General features: G+C 48.8%; 2 protein-coding genes across 2 annotated transcripts in view; both read left to right on the forward strand.

Annotated features, from left to right (window-relative positions):
• The first annotated feature begins 4,820 nt into the window (after nucleotides 1-4,820).
• On the forward strand, nucleotides 4,821-12,040 carry SGK2 (serum/glucocorticoid regulated kinase 2). The gene is made up of 12 exons (XM_010185648.1): nucleotides 4,821-4,856; nucleotides 5,707-5,756; nucleotides 6,322-6,379; nucleotides 6,953-7,036; nucleotides 7,348-7,479; nucleotides 7,933-8,045; nucleotides 8,578-8,614; nucleotides 9,151-9,237; nucleotides 10,514-10,609; nucleotides 10,883-11,038; nucleotides 11,442-11,531; nucleotides 11,742-12,040. Exons 1-12 carry the CDS (start codon nucleotides 4,821-4,823, stop codon nucleotides 11,895-11,897), a joined length of 1,095 nt encoding a protein of 364 aa, XP_010183950.1. The 3' UTR covers nucleotides 11,898-12,040.
• Nucleotides 12,041-12,483: 443 nt separating this feature from the next.
• IFT52 (intraflagellar transport 52) overlaps nucleotides 12,484-13,496 on the forward strand; it is an 11,349-nt gene continuing 10,336 nt past the window's right edge. Inside the window, exon 1 of the mRNA XM_010185649.1 lies at nucleotides 12,484-12,506. Within this exon, the coding sequence (XP_010183951.1) occupies nucleotides 12,484-12,506 (23 nt within the window). The remainder of the gene's footprint in view (nucleotides 12,507-13,496) is intronic.

A 13,496-nucleotide genomic window follows, 5' to 3' on the forward strand; every position in this document is an offset into this window, starting at 1 on the left:
TGTGCTTTTTTTCCAGCTTTACATGTAGCTTTTCTCTAAAATCTGGAGGGTTGTGTGCCTGTGGGCTTCAGTTTGCTCAGAGCCAGGGCTGCTTGGCTTGGGCTCCTGCTCTGGTTTGCAATGTCCCTGAAGTGGAGGGGAAAGGATCCTCAAGAGAGAACAGGACAAGCCAATTTTGGAGCTCTGCAGAGGGCAGCTAAGTAAGCTTTCTCAAGTCAAGAAGTCTTTTAAATTCTTTCCTAACCTTTTCCTGGACTTGCTGTGTGCTGTAGTGTCTCAATAGGAATGAAAGTGGAGCTCAGTGTTGGCCTGGAGCTATCTCTTAGATCTGTAGCAAAGGAAAGCTTGGGCTGCTTTTTTTTGCCAGTAAAAGCACATGTTTGCAAGAGTCTTCCTTCCCATCTCCCCCTGTGCTGCTACTCTGAGCTGAAACTGGGGCATCTCCCCCTTATGCTGTGTGCAGCCCCTATGCTGGGTGAAAGCTCTGGGCTGCCTCAGGTGTCCCTCTCTTAACGCCCACCTCTCCAAACCCTGTGCTTCTTCCAGAACATTGTCTGCTGTCCCGGTGACAGCCTGCCAGGCCTCCTTGCCTCCCCATGCTGGCAACTAGCCCTTCCCTGAGCAGGAGAGGACGAGGCACTTGCTCGGAGGGGTTTGCAATCTAGGTTAGGTAGGAAACAACGCCGAGAGCAGTGACATCAGGGGAGAGGGTGGGAGGCAGCTTGCAGATGACGAGTCTATGAGGTTGCCTCTCTGTGCAAGGTACGCGTTGCATTAGTAATGTGTTTGTAGCAAATAACGCTGGGCTAGCATGGGAATGTGGGTCACTGCTGGCAGAACTGCTGAAGGAAGAGGGAGCTGCTTGTGCTGAGCTGGGAAGAAAACGTATGTTACTGAGGGACATTTGGTGGGGGGAGATTTAGCTGCGGTAACTGCTCCAACTTGTAAGTAGCAGCTTTGTGTTGTGCGAGCGGGTGCTTGCTGCCTGGGGGTTGCCTCTGGCCCAGGTGTTGGGTTGAAATGGTCTTTGGGCGGGGGGTGTGGGGTGCAGCTCCACTTATCCCTGTCCTGTGAGCTAGTGTGTGATAGTCACATCATATCAGGAAACTCCTAGACTTGCTTGCTTATGCTCTCTGTGGCCCTGGTCGTGCCTGGAGCATCCCTGCTGCCCCAACAGGCACAAGGAAGGATGCAGCCGGGCATGTATAACCAAGGATTCCAGCGTATTTTCGTGACCTATTTCTGATTCTGTTGCTCAGTGCGTGTGCATGCTCAGGAAATCTTCGTGCTTTAGGGGGAGTAGGGTTTGTTAGTGATAAGGAAAAGCCTGTTTGACTGCTCAGGAGACTTAAACTAGACACTAACCTGACTTTGAAGGTGGTCAGGCTGAGGAAGGTGGCTCTGAGCCTGAATAGAGAGTGATACGGGATGGGGAATATACATATCCTAAAAATGAGTGTGGTATTTCAGTGCAGAAAGAGAGACTAATGCCTCAGAGGAAGCATGTTTAATGAAATAGCTTTGTTGGAAAAAAACAGTCCCTTGGTCAGCAGGGACTTGTTGAGCAGCTTCACTTACAGCAAAGAAGCAGTGGAGCAGAATGGAGCTGGTGGTGGGAAGCATGAACGGGCTGCCAGGCTGTGTCCCTGGAAGAGCTGTGCAGCCTTTGCTCAGCGGAGCTGCTCCTGCCTGGCTGCAGGTTGTGGAGACCCTGCTAACGCAGCCTTGTACAAGCCACTTGGAGCAAGTTTGGAACTTGTCCTGCATCCTGTGCTGCCAGCAAATACCTCTGAGCAAGATAGATGTGTTTCTGTGGTTTACCCACATGCTCCCTAATCTGTGACATGTCCACTACTGCTGGAGGGAGTTTTTTATTTTCCCCTGGGTTTGTGATCAGAACAGTGCCTATGGCAGCAAGCTGACCCTGGGTGAAAAAGCAGCTTGTGGGGGTTCAATTTGGAAGGCATGGCTGACATACCTCTGCTGTGACCATGGAATCTGTTGAGCAGCCTGTGGGATAGACGCAGCCCCTAGGCAGGCATTGGATGACCTTCAGTAGACCTTAGAGAGCCAGACTGTCAGGGAAATAAGGACTATGCCCAGTGGGAGGAGATAGGATTGATCCGACTGGGTGCTGCCTGCATGCTGTCCCTGCTGGTGGGTGTCTGCTGGGACAAGCTCTTGTACCTGCTGCAGGGTGAAGTATGGGACAAGGTCAGGGTCTCGGACCAGCCTGGTGTTGTAAGCTCTGTCACTGAATGGTTTGTGGATTTTTTTCCTTGAATTCCCAATTTCCTTTTCTCATCCATTCAGAAACTATAAAACCATAGCCTATTTCTTGGTTCCTCATCAGGTCTGTACTCAGAACTGCCCGTGGTGCCCAGTTCAGCGTCTCTCTGGAGTGTGCAGGTTCCTCCGTCTGGCAGATCCTAAGACCCATGTGGGAAGGGCTCTGTCAATGGCCTTGTGTTTACCTCAAAACTTCTTGTTGTTCTGCAAACTCCCTGCCCAGGGAAATGGGCTCTGGCAGTCTGCGCTGCCAATTCCTTGGTCTGTAGACGAACTATTCCAGGAGGACAAATGGCTTGTATTTACAAAGCCCCCTTTTTTAGGGGAGGAGGGGAAAGTGTACATTTCTGTGAATGTTTTGATTCTTTTCTTCCCTCCAGTAGCAAAACTAGAGCTGAGCCAGGGAGTAAAACTGAGTCTTGGAATAGTTTTGTTATCTACTCCTGAGCAAAACAAGGAGCTCTTCCATACAGGTTGTAATTCTTGGGCTACTCTTTTGCTCAGCCTGTGCAGCAGGGACCAGGCTCAGGGCTTCATCTCTCCCTTCACAGAGAGGCACTGATGATGGGTGGTGGCAACCACCTGCATGGATGAACAGCAGGGATGCTCTGCAATGGGAATCCCAGCTTCTGGCACTGGTTGTGTGTCCTTGGGCAAGTCACTTGCTGCAACATGTGTGCGTGTGTGTATTTGTGAGCGTGTGCTGGCTTACCTCCTGCAGCGCCCTGAAAGGTTTCATTCATGTCCCTAATTACTGAGAGTGAATGAAAGGGGCAGTGGAAGTGCCAAGTGTGTGACGTATTCCAGTACAACATCATCCTTGTGAGCGCTCTCCTTGTCCCCCCTGGGGACCCAGGGGTGGCTCAGGAAGGCTTGACAGTGATGCTTTAGCCCAAGTCCCCTCTACTACAGGAGAGGGTGTCTGTTTTGTGGTACTTATCCCTGTCCTGTGAGCTATTGAGGGCTCCTGGCTGGGGTGGGAGGGGAGCTGTCCTGGTTCCTATAATTTCCTGGTTATTTTGGTATGTGGGTGGAAGGGGGAGGAGGGCGGCTGTGGAGAGAAGAGCAAGGTCAGTGAAGAACAAGCGTGCCTGTGTGCACTTGTGATCACGCCGCCAGCTAATCGGCTTCGGAACTCCAACTTTCCTCGCAGAACTCATCAAGCACAGCCGTGAGAGGATAGGACAAACCATCAAGGCCTCCAGCTCCAGGCTCTGCTCATAGTGAGTATGAAAACCTCCCAGCGGGATGAGGGCCCTTTAAAAGCTCAGCCTGATCACCCCCGTGCTGCCTGGGTGGTGAATGGAGCGGGCTGGCACCGGCCAGATGTGGGCAGTCCTCGGGAACAGCCACCAGTATCCGCTGCTGCCCAGCATCTCCTGCCATGGTCAGCCTGGCTGCAGATGAGGGTGGCTCTGGGATGGCCATGGGTCTGTGCCTGGTGGTCCATGGGGGCAGAGAAGGGGAGCACCCACAGGTGAGATCTGAGGGATGCTGGTGGGATCTTTGGGCCCTGTTTTTGGAAGGGTGGAGGGTAGCTGGGGAAGACGGGAGCCCTCAGAGCTTCCCTGCAGTGTAGGAGAGTTTGGTGGGGCTGAGGGGGAATGGACAATGTGCTCTGGGACAGGGAGGAAGAGTACAGGTTTCTTCTGTCATCTCTTTAATCCTGGCTTTTGCAAGGAGTGGGGGGAACCTTTAAAATGAAGGGGAGGATTCCCTGGGGTGGCAGGACCTGTCCCTCCCCAGTGATGCTCCAGCAGGGTGGGTCTGCACCAACAAGTGGTGTTCAAGTCCAACTGCTCCAGCAGTGACCGCACTAGGTAGACAAGAGCCCTGTGCTTTAATGCCTCTGCTCCATGAGCCCTCCCTGGCTGCCACAGCCAGCCCCTCTTCCCTGCAATGCCAACAGTCCCAAACTGCCCTGATCTGGCCTGGTCTGGGGAATGGTCTCTCATTGCGGCCAGCCCAGATGGCATGTGGTGGTCAGACCCAGCTGGACTCTCCTGGCTGCTTTGAGGGGACACTCCTTGGGTTGCAGGGCTGGGTGCTGCAGCATCCTTGTTTGGGGGAGGGGGCTGTATCTGCCTTGAGAGGGGTCTGGCCATGGCCAGGAGGGCTGCAGCCCTATCTAGCCCTGATGCTGTTGCTGCCGAAGCTGTGCTGGTCTTCACATGTCAGTGCCCTGACCAGTTGCTGCCATTGCAAATCAAGGGCTGACTGTGACATTTAATATGCTAATGCTTTTTCAAATCACTTGTGCACCCAGGAATCCTTTTTTCTGCACCATCTCCTGTCAGCATGCACCTACCATGGGGTTCTCTGCCTCCCCCAGGCACGGGCACCCCCACCCCTTGGGAGCAGCAGCACTGGGGAACTCAGCTGAGGTCTCCTATGATGGAGGGCAACATGCACTGGGGTCTGCGCTGGTCCCTGGCAGGGTAATGGGATGAAGCTGTTTCTCTCTTGGATTTTTTTTTCAATACTGGCTTTTGCTCTTTTTCCTCCCAAGTGCTGAAAGAGTCGCTTTTTTAATGGATCGTTCCCGGAGCCCAGACAAAAGCACCCAGGTGAGATCAGGGCTCTAAGCCAGCAGGTCCTCATCATTAGGATGGAGAGGGGCTGGTGCTTGTAGGAGAAAAGCAGGGAGAGTCTGTGTTAGCTTGCTAGGAGTCTTACTGTTGCCTTGTCTTTGTGAGTGATGCTGGGTGGAGAAAAAGGAGAGCAGGGAAGCCCTGTATAAAATTTTGGACAAGGCACAATGCTCCCAGAGTCTGAGAAGGGGAAAATTCCTGGGGCATGGGAAGAAGAGGAAGATGTGTATGTACATACTTCTCTCTCATTGGGAAGAGGGAGACCATACCTCTGTGGAGATGGGTGTGCATAAGGCCACTTCCAAGGCTTCAGACTTGGCAGTTTTGGGCCTTAATGGGGAGTGGGCAGAGGGCTGCAGGACTTGGGGGTGATGCCAATGTCCTGCTGCAGGAGTGCTCCTCTGTCTTGGAGCTGTGCACAGGGCTTTTTGCCTAGCACAGGTTGTGGGGAGTGCCTCATTGGTGCTGTGGTGAGCAACTGAGCCATGCAATGCCTTTCCTCTGGCAGCACAACATGTGTTGAAAGCCTCAAGTCAAGAGCCAAGCAGTTGCTTAGTACTCCTTTTCTTTGTGCAAGTACGGGATGAGAACTTCAGCACAGAGTCTAGCTTAGGACAGCCTCCAGCTCTGGGATGATACTGCTTTAGTGCATAGCTCTGTTCTCCCTTTCCCTGTCACTTAAGCTTAACAAAGCATCTGCTCTGCCTTTTGCATAAACACTCAGAGTGTTTATCAATGGCTCTGTGCATCTGATGATGTAGTGAGGAAAGGAAAACACAACCTGTAGCATGGTCCTTGTGAGTAACGTTATTGTTATCCTCCCTAGCCTACAACACCAACTGACAACATCAACCTTGGACCTTCTGCTAACCCAAAGTAAGCTCCCTGCAAAAGCCAGGTAGTGTGTGGGCTGTGCAGTGAAGAGGTTTGGCAGGGCAATACCTGACTCTCGTGTGGGTGGTGTCTGCAAAAGTCCTAACAATTAAATTACTTGGCCCTTAATACCATGTGTATTGCTAGTGCACCAGTTTTCAAGACATTCAGCAATAGCTGGTCCCTGTTATCATAATCATCCTCTCCTGTCTGTCTGCAGCCCCTTGTCCCATCTCTCCTGAGAGGTAATGAGGGAAGATCTTCCTCATCACTGCTGGGTCCCTGACTATATTTCTCTAGAAATGGGTATAAGCTGTGCCACTTGGTCTTGACAGGTGCTTTCACCTGGTGCTGTGTTCAGCTGAGGGGTTGCTCATCCTCTGCTGGGTGCACCAACACACACAGTGTGAATCCCTTGCTCTCTGGGAGCGAGGGGCACCTGTCCAGTGCCCTTTAATCCGTTTCACAAACACTCGTGTTTCCAAGGAGGAACTCTGCTTTGATGGCAGTGCTGCTGTTGCATGTTTCTCTCCCAGAAACATTAACTTGTTTCATTCTTGCCCAACAGTGCCAAGCCAACAGACTTTGACTTCCTGAAGGTTATTGGCAAAGGAAGCTTTGGAAAAGTAAGTGGGTTTGTACAGGTGGGCTGCAGCTCTTTAGAGGCAGCTTGGAAAGAAACTTTCTTGCTGAAGGAGTTCCTAGCTGTGCTCTTTGCTTGCACCTCACCTGAGGAGTTTGGGCTGAGACCAGATGAGGCCTGAGATAGGGTTTTCATAGCCCATTCTTTAAGTTGTCCTGCAGCCCAAGGACAGAAGTGTGAGGTGTTTTATGCTCAGGGTGGTGATGGTGAGGAGCAGTACTTGATTAAAAAGAAGCTTCAAGCTTGTTCAGCTGGCAAAAGATCTCCAGACAAATCTCTACGTTATGAGATAACAATGGGACTGACCCCCAAATGCTCCAAAACTCTTTTCTATTGGGTGTGTAAGAGAAGTATGTGGAGATGTTGTGTTTTTTCCAGCAATGAGAAAGCGCTGGGAAGTCAGAGGGCTGGAGCTCAGTCTTTAAAACTTTGTACCTGACCCTCTGAAGCTGTACTCTGTGTATAATCACTCACCACAGTGTTGAGCTAATGAGGAAAAACTAACCAAATGGCAGAAGGTGAGAATGAAACCTGTGACCAGGACCTTCTGTTGCAGGTTCTCCTGGCCAAACGCAAGTGTGATGGGACTTTTTATGCAGTGAAAGTCTTGCATAAGAAAACGATCCTAAAGAAAAAGGAGGTATGTCTGCTCTCCTTGCTACTTCTGCAAATAGTGATCAGTATATGAGCTGTCCTGGTAATTCAATTGAGGTATCTTGTGACTGACATTCATGTAGACAACTCATATGTTAAACATGAATTTCTCTGTGCCATGGGAACATGGAGAAAAACTGAGATAAATCAGATCAGATAGGAAAGAGCGGGGCTGGAGGTGACCCTCTTGGGCTCCCAGCTTCCACCTGTTTTGAAAACAGCAGTGAACCTCTGCAGCAAACTGGACTGGACCGGTCCATTGCCTGAAACCCTAACACCTTGCCTGCTTTTTGATAGCAAAACCACATCATGGCAGAACGCAATGTGCTTCTGAAAAATGTCAAGCACCCTTTCCTTGTGGGGCTCCACTACTCCTTCCAGACCTCAGAGAAGCTTTACTTTGTGCTTGACTATGTAAATGGAGGAGAGGTAAGTGCACTTACAGGCTTACTTTTCAGCTGTCTCTCTCTGTGCGATCTGAAACTGGCTGGGAGATACTGTTAACATGGATGTCTTGCCCAAACAGATTCATACTGGGGATCCTAGTGGGTTCAGCTCTGTGCATGTGCCACTTTTCATGGCCATACTACCACTGTAATCAGTCTGGGGGTTGTAGCAATCTAGCAAGCTTGACTGGATTAGCAGGTGACCATTTTTTAGGGGGATGAGTTCTTAAGTGAGATGGTGACATAAGAAGAGGACAAATGAAACAATTTCTATAAAGGTGTTTAGATTGTTTGAAGTGACTTGGTTTGGGCTTATTTGGTCCATGTGCTACTTGCTGCAAATAAGCTTTCACTTGAGTAGCTGGCTTTCAGGTTTGCTTCAAATATCCTTCAGCTTTTTGGAGAAGAAATGATTAACCCTCTTATTTCCATGCAGCTCTTCTTCCACTTGCAAAGGGAGCGCTGTTTCCGTGAACCCCGGGCCCGATTCTACGCTGCCGAAGTTGCCAGTGCAATTGGATACCTGCATTCCTTAAACATCATTTACAGGTAAGGCCTGAGTCTTGCTGGAGAGAACAGGGACACCAGATCTGCCCAGCCAGGCTGTGTGCAGTGCTGGGGGGGAAAGGCCCAGCAAAATGCAGGGCTGGAGTAGCTGGAGCACCTCCTACGTCAGACAGGGCATTGTGCTGCTGGAAATTTATACTGCATGAGGGACCTGAAATACTCCCAGTCTGATAGTGGGAAGGAGAGAGCATGGTTAAGTGTAAAGATCTAAAATAAATCTGGCTCAAATGGTTACTGAGAGACTATTTCTTACTTATTATGCATAGATATGCAGCAAAATGCAGGGTAACACCTGATCCTGTGTGACAGCAGTCTTTCTATGTCTGTGTGTCTATGTTGATACCCAACAGGGGTGGGAATCTGCACTTTGGGAACATCTTGGATGAACTGGACTGGGAAGTTTTGTTAGCTCCTGTTCTTAGCTGATGCTGTTTCAGATCTGGCTTTTCTAAATATCTGGCCAAATCTGCTCAAACAACACTTTTTTTTTCCTTTTTTTTTCCTTTTCTTGCAGGGACTTAAAACCTGAGAACATTCTCCTGGATTGCCAGGTATGCTCACAGCTTGTGCTACCCTCCTTCTGGCTTTAAAAGCATCAGGACCATAAACAGAGGGCTATGGTTCTGCATAAGGTTTTATATGTATGCACCACTGCATTTCTGTGCAGATGCTGCAAGAGGGAGCCTACCCTCTGCAGAACTGCATGCCTGGAGCCCTCTCAGCTCATTCTCAAAAGCTGGGACCTGACTTGTGAACAGGAATTGGGGGTGCTAAGAGCAAGTCCTTTTTGCTACTCTGGTAATGATTGCTATATTAACTGGCTTTGGGATAAAGCAGCAGCAAAGCACAGCAGTGCTGGATCTCTTCATAGCTATGCAGTTTTAGACAAGTAAAAAAAAAAAAAAAGAAATCTAGACTCTACTTTCTCATGTGCTTGTAATATAGGATGCCCAGAAGGTGAGGGAGGGGAAGCAGATGAGCAGTGGGGAACTAAAACTGCGATGAGATGCAAAGTGGGGGCCAATGCTTGGAAATCCTGTCTCCTTTCTCTAGAAAGAGTGGGCTAAAATTTCCCTCTTTTTTTCAGGGACACATAGTATTGACAGACTTCGGACTCTGCAAAGAAGGAATGGAGCAAGAGGAGACAACTTCTACATTTTGTGGCACTCCCGAGGTACAGCCTGTACTGGAGTTTCACTGTGACGTGGGGGATGCAGGCCTTCAGGGACTTGCTGCTCTGGATCTCAGACTTGTGTGGGTGCTCAGCATCTCAGAATATGGGCTCTGTGACTTGACCATCTTGGGCTCTTTGAGGCTATCAACCTGAAGTTGGAGTTCAGATAAGTCCTTCCCTACTCAGACAGTTTTACCTGCAGCAGCTGATTAGTACTCTAAATTTGCTGTGCTATCAGGAGTCCTTGGAAACAGCCAATCTTGTGGAACTGGTGCTGCTCCAGGTGGCTGTGGAGACAACCTTGACCCCGGGAGCCTGTGAGCAGGCTGTTTACCTGCTGATACTGACATGCACAGGACCTTGCTGTATTCTTCTGCATGTCCTTGGTATGCAGGAGCTGCAAAACACACTGTGCAGAGAGGACCAGGCTCTCCTCTGGAATGTGAACACTGCTCAGTGAGGAGGAAATGCCTTTGCTCCAGTGCAGCTCAACTAGATTTTGCTAAAACCTATCTTCAATTTGGCTTCTTGGAGGCTTTTTTCCTGCTTCTTACCAAGATAGGGAATTTGGTAGCACTTTGGCCTGGGTAATAAAGCTTGTCTTGCTGCCCTTCCTCAGACACCCTTCAATATTCCAGCTCAGCAGAAGCAGGCAGGAATTTCCTGGTGGTAGCCCTCTGCTTTCAGTGAGGACTTACGCAATAGTACAGCATGAACCAAGCAGGAATGGTTGAGCTTTGGTCTGTGGATTTTTTTTAATGTGTGTTTGATTTTATTTTTTTTTTCTCCCTGTCATAGATAAGAAGCCTGATAATACACAGACCCAGATTTGATGTGCTGCTTGTTCTGCAGGCAGCCTGAATTCTTGCCTGTTGCTCCTTGGTGGTGGTTATTGGTAGTTTTCCTGCTTTGGACAGAGTTACTGAGACTGAAAACTGCAGCTTTCCCAAAACCACAGGATCCTCTTAGAGGTGTAAAATGTCAGTGCAGGACAGGGTTGCTGGTTGAGTTGTAGTGGGTGGCAAATCCTTGTACAAATCCTCTATAGGAAAAGAACCTTCTGTAGCCCAGAAAAACACTTGGGGTGCTTTAGTAGGTGTCTTTCAAACCCATTGCTCTGAAGCAGGTGCAGACTTTTATCAAAGCATAGTAGGAAATGCATCTATGATTACCAATGGATTTGCTCAGTTTGAACTGCAGCCAGGTTTGTATACTTAGGAAGACAAAGCTTTTTCTTTATAATTTGACTCAAATATTTACTTCTGACTCTTCCCAGTACTTGGCTCCTGAGGTGCTAAAGAAGCAGCCATATGACAGGACAGTCGACTGGTGGTGCCTAGGAGCTGTCCTCTATGAGATGCTGTTTGGACTAGTAAGTTCAGAAGCTGTCTGTTTTATACTACATGGTGGAGAATTTATTTTTGAAACCTGTGATATGAGGTTGGTCTGGTGTTCACATGACACAGACAACTAAATCCTGCATTAGATGACCTGTTTCAATCATACCATTGCCCTTTGAACAGAGATCTGTTTGATATCTGAGATATGGCAAGTCTCTCTCATCTACTTACTGCAGGACTCATTTTGACCCGTGATGGTACTAGCTCATGTTTTACTTGGCTGCTTCTCCTCTCTTTCAAATTAGCCTCCTTTTTACAGTCGGGATGTGTCTCAGATGTATGACAACATTCTGCACAAGCCACTCCAGATTCAAGGAAGCAAGACTGTGGCAGCCTGTGACATCCTCCAGGGACTTCTCCACAAGGACCAGAAGAGGAGGCTGGGTGCCAAGACAGACTTTGTAGGTTGCCTCCATTAGGATCAGGAGAGAGGATGGATAGGGAACTTTTTCTATCCTGAGCCTTTCTTTTATAACAGCACTGCCTTGGAAGTAGCTTTCCATGTGTGCTGATGTCTCTCCAGCCCCCTAAAAGCAGCACATGGACTTTGGATTTCCAAAGGGAAACACTATGATTCAAGGTGTGGTGGGAAGCTAGGACACCAGTGTGTGATGGGGTCATCTCCCTTCAAGGGATTACTGGACCATGACCCTCCTGCGTTCAGTTGCTGCATGGCCTCCATATGGATATGTGGTAGCTCCAAGTCTTGCTTCAACCACTTAATGCTATGAAACCAGCTGGCACGTGCTGGAAAAGGAGGGTTGACAGAATACTAACAATTTTTACCCCCTCTTTTCTATGCAGCTTGAGATAAAGAACCATGTGTTCTTCAGCCCAATAAACTGGGATGACTTGTACCAAAAGAGGATTACTCCTCCGTTTAACCCCAATGTGGTAAGTGGGTATTTCTGTTGATATTTGTTATGTAGTGGTACAAAAGGAACCCTCTCCAAAACTCTTATGCTGACACTGAGGGATGCTGAAGTGCAGGTTAGGAGTTGCAAGTGCAGTGGTGACATTGCTTTTGGAAGAGTGTTAGACTGTCTGAACACAAGTGGTTACTTGGGGTCTGCTCACTTAAAATGTCTCTGCTTCTTGACTCAGGCCGGTCCAGCTGATCTGCGACACTTTGATCCAGAGTTCACCCAAGAAGCGATACCTGCATCCATCACCCGCACACCTGACCTAGCAGCCAGCAGCTCCAGTGCCTCGGATGCTTTTTTAGGATTTTCTTATGCACCAACTGAAGAGGGCATCTAGGTTTTATACAGGCTTTGAGAAGCCAGTTTTTTAACTGAATGGGTTTTATGTTTGGTATGTTTTGTGTGGGGTATTTAGTTTGTTTTAACGCTTGGTACTGTCCTTTACCCATTGCTTAAAAAATGGGACTAATACACTAACTGACTGGGGTGGAATAGAGCTATTACCTCTTGCCATTTGGGTTTCCCTCTAAATTACTGTTCCACTATAAGGGAAAGTGGTACACTGATTATTATTTCCCCCTGAGTGTCTTGTGCTGCTTGGCAGGATTGCATTCACTCTGTGGTTGTATTTATGGTTGAGGTATGTACTATTATTTGCACCAACAGTCATGTCCCTCGAACTGGCCACTTTTTTTTGGTGGAGCCAACTCTGCCCAGCTATGTCCAACTGCTTTACACCCTCCCCACCAACAGAGACTCTACACAGAGTTCACACTACTAAGAACACTGAATTCCTTCCTTTAAGTGGACTGTGCTACTCAAGGCACTTCTCCTTGGCTGAGCTGGGTGGAGAAACTGTTTATCAGTTATTGTTCCAAAGGCAGTTGCAGGTTTTTAATTCCTGAACTGTGCTGTGGCCTTTCATGCCAGCCAGTCCCTGCCCAAGGTGAGTGGATCATCCCTCACTCTGGTCCAGGATTGGGATGCTGCTGAGACAAGGAGGCTGTTATGGAGAAGTCACTGTGTGTGTGTGTGTGTGTGTGTGTGTGTGTGTGTGTGTGTGTGTGTGTGTGTGTGTGTGTGTGTAAAAAATCCCAGATAAAATGGGTGGGGAATAGAGTGGGTTGCTTGGCAAAATAAAAATAACCTTATGGCCAAACCCTGCTTGGGGTGGGGGCTGTCCTTTCACAGCATGTGCTTGACTTGGCTGAGGCACACCAGCACCACTGCAATGAGCACGATCCAGAGCACAGGAGAACATGCACCAAGGAGTCTGTGCCCAGCCCCACAGCCCATGCTGGGCTGCCCGGCAGCTCTGAGCCCTCGCACACAGAGGCAGAGCAGCAGCTGCAGGGCTTCGGGCTCCAGCACTGCTCTGAAAATGCCTGTCACTGATGTAGAACAGTTATTTATTTTGCCTTAATTTAAATGCTGGTGTACTAATTGGATGTCACTTCCCACTTTTTATTTCAAAGTTATCTTGTTCTGTTGCTATGGGGAGAAGGGGGAGCTAAGAGCTTCTAACTGCAACATGGGGATAACAAGGGGCTTTCTAGAAGTTGTGTGATGCTCACGCTATTGGGAAGATTGTGCTGGAACAATTTCTTTTTTTATGGACTTTATCTTGTACATGCTGAAGTCATCAGAAATATGACATGGTTTGTATTAAAGAGCATACACCAATGTGCTTCCATCTCTGTCCTGTCTGTGAGGGGAGTGGTGGGGATAACGAAAGCAAGGTGTTAGTTTAATGCTGTGCCTGTGTGTGGCTGTACCCCAATGCTTGGCTGCATGTAGAAAAATAACTTTTTTTTCCCCCCCCTAAAAAAGTCCCTACTTCAGGCTAATAGATTAGAATTTTTGACCAGAACCTGGTTCTGAGGGGGGACAAGGGCCTGCCCTGGGCCACTGACAGGCGAGGGCTGCTCCGAGCAGG

Source organism: Mesitornis unicolor, unplaced genomic scaffold (assembly GCF_000695765.1).
Source record: "Mesitornis unicolor isolate BGI_N332 unplaced genomic scaffold, ASM69576v1 scaffold28845, whole genome shotgun sequence".
NCBI lineage: Eukaryota > Metazoa > Chordata > Aves > Mesitornithiformes > Mesitornithidae > Mesitornis > Mesitornis unicolor.

Bases quoted from the DNA above. Each gene is read 5' to 3' on its own strand.
- SGK2 (XM_010185648.1), top strand. From the start codon at position 4,821: ATGGATCGTTCCCGGAGCCCAGACAAAAGCACCCAG. The intron at 8,615-9,150 runs GTATGCTCACAG...TCTTTTTTTCAG, and splicing joins ACATTCTCCTGGATTGCCAG to GGACACATAGTATTGACAGA. The intron at 11,532-11,741 runs GTAAGTGGGTAT...TTCTTGACTCAG, and splicing joins CTCCGTTTAACCCCAATGTG to GCCGGTCCAGCTGATCTGCG.